Raw genomic sequence first — 2,233 nt, 5'->3', positions numbered from 1 at the left:
ATATATATATATATATATATATATATATATATATATATATATATATATATATATATATATATATAAACAGTGGGGGCCCCCTACCCAGCGAAGGAGGGGGCAGGGGGGCCCTCCCCAGGGCCCTGTAGAGCCGCTCCAGTGCTGCTACCCAGACAGTGCATGCGCGGCCTCTGCAGCACTCTGCTGCTGCTGCTGCTGCTGCTGCTGCTGCTGCTGCTGCTGCTGTTGCTGCTGCTGCTGCTGGTGTTGCTGTTGCTGCTGGTGGTGATGGTGATGCAGCTGAGGGTGGCTGCAAGGTGTCTGCTAGAGCTGCGAGGGCCCCGTCGACTGCTGCTGCTCCTGCTGCGTTTGCTGTTGCCAGTGCATGCGCATGCAGCCCCAAAGCTGCAGCAGTGCATGCAGCCCCAGCAGCATCACCGCAGCAGAGCTGTCGCCCGACAGCACCCAAACCACCACAGCTGCAGCTCCCGCTGCTGCTGCTGCTGCTGCTGCTCACTGCCTGCTGCTGCTGCTGCTGCTGCTGCTGCTGGGCCTCGAGCGCTGCTGCTGCTGCAGGGAGCTCTGTCTTGGGGAAGAGCCGCTGTGCTGCTGCTGCGATGTCTCCGTTGTGCTGCAGCAGCAGCAGCAGCAGCTGCCACAGACCAGCTACCTGCACAGCGCATATCCCCTTCTGCTGCTTCTGCTGCTGCTGCTGCTGCTGTTCCTCTTGTTGCTGCTGCTGCTGCTGCTGCTGCTGCATGCGCAGAGCAACAGCTCTAGTAAGAAAGGAGATAAGTGCTGCTGTGGTGCGTGGGTCCGAGGCCCCCAGGGGCCCTGGGTACTCCAGCAGCAGCTGACACAGCAGCGCAGCAGGAGTTGCAGCAGGCTCGCCAGCAGCAGCAGCAGCAGGAGCAGCAGCAGCAGCAGGAGCAGCAGCAGGGGAGGCCTCTGCAGCAGCAAGCAGCTTCATAGTGCTGCAGCAGGAGACAGTTGTTCCTGCTGCAGCAGCAAACAGCCCGCTGCTGCTGAGGGCAAACGGGACACCTCGGGGCCCCACACAATGAGCAGCAGCAGGAGAAGCAGCAGCAGCAGCAGCAGCAACATTATGCCGTATGTATATCTTATTTGCTGCTGATCCTGCTGCTGCTACTGCTGGTGGCGCTGCTGCTGTTGTTCCACCTTCTGCTGCTGATGCTGCTGCTACTTCCTTTGGAGCTGCTGCTGCTGCTGCTGGTTCTGCTGCTGCTGGTTCTGCTGCTGCTGCTGCTGCTGCTGCTGCTGCGTCCGGGGGTCCCGCGCTCAGTGGTTGCTGCTGCTGCAGCAGGGAAAATGGTACTGCTGCTGCTGCTCCTGCTGCTGCTGCTGCTGCTGCTGCTGCAGCCTGCGGGCTCTGACCTAAGGAGGCTTCCGCTGCGAAGCCACCGGCAATGATAGGTGCAGCAGCAGCAGCAGCAGCTGCTGCTGCTGCTGCTGTTGCTGTTGCAGCTTCTGCAGGGGATCTGTCAGTCAGCCCCCATTCGTGCTGCTGCAGCGGCTGCTGCTGCTGGTCTAGCTGCTGCTGCTGCTGCAACCCGTTCTGCAGTTGCTGCTGCTCTTGAGGTTGCTGGGGCGGGAGCTGCTGCGGAGTCATAAAGGAGGGAGTGAGGGGTGGCTGCTGCTGCTGCTGTTCTAGCTGCTGCTGCTGCTGCTGCTTCTCTTGCTGCTGCTGTTGCTGCTGTGGCTGGAGTTGCTGCTGTTGCTGCTGCTGCTGCTGCTGCTGCTGTTCCGCTGCAGGGTGTATCTGTTGAACCTCATCTGCGGTGGAGGCCAAAGCAGCATCAGTAGTTGCTGCTGCTGCTGCTGCTGCTGCTGTAACAGCAGCAGCAGCAGCTGCTGCTGCTGCTGCTTCTGCTGCGGAGACAGCTGGAGACGCCAGGGGGGCGGCGTCGGTATCCTCAAAGAGCCAGGCGGGGTCGTCGTGCCACGGAGACACTGCAGCAGCAGCAAACAAAAAGGAGACAAAAAAAATAAAATAAATAAAATAAAAAGAAAGAGAGAGAAGGAGACAGAAAGGAACTAAAAAAAATAAAATAAAAAGGGAAAAGGAGAGAGAAGGAGACAGAAAGGAGACAAAAAAAACTAAAAAAGATAAAATAAAAAGGGAAAAGGAGAAAAAAGGAGACAGAAAGGGAGACAGGAGACAGAAGGAGACAGGAGACAGAAGGAGACAGAATACAGAAAGAGACAAAAAAGAGAAGGAGACAGAAGGAGACAG

General features: G+C 57.4%; 1 protein-coding gene across 1 annotated transcript in view; it reads right to left on the bottom strand.

Annotated features, from left to right (window-relative positions):
• Nucleotides 1-144: 144 nt before the first annotated feature.
• The window catches only part of EMH_0043440 (uncharacterized protein), a gene marked incomplete at both ends in the record, with an annotated part of 5,853 nt that continues 3,764 nt past the window's right edge, over nucleotides 145-2,233 (bottom strand). Inside the window, 2 exons of the mRNA XM_013495844.1 lie at nucleotides 145-279; nucleotides 497-1,950. Coding sequence (XP_013351298.1) covers nucleotides 145-279; nucleotides 497-1,950 — 1,589 coding nt within the window. The remainder of the gene's footprint in view (nucleotides 280-496; nucleotides 1,951-2,233) is intronic.

Source organism: Eimeria mitis, genomic scaffold (genome assembly GCF_000499745.2).
Source record: "Eimeria mitis Houghton genomic scaffold, Emh_scaff1784, whole genome shotgun sequence".
In the NCBI taxonomy this organism is placed as follows: Eukaryota; Apicomplexa; class Conoidasida; order Eucoccidiorida; family Eimeriidae; genus Eimeria; species Eimeria mitis.
Note: the sequence above shows the minus strand (reverse complement) of the source record. Positions and strands in the feature narration are given on the sequence as shown.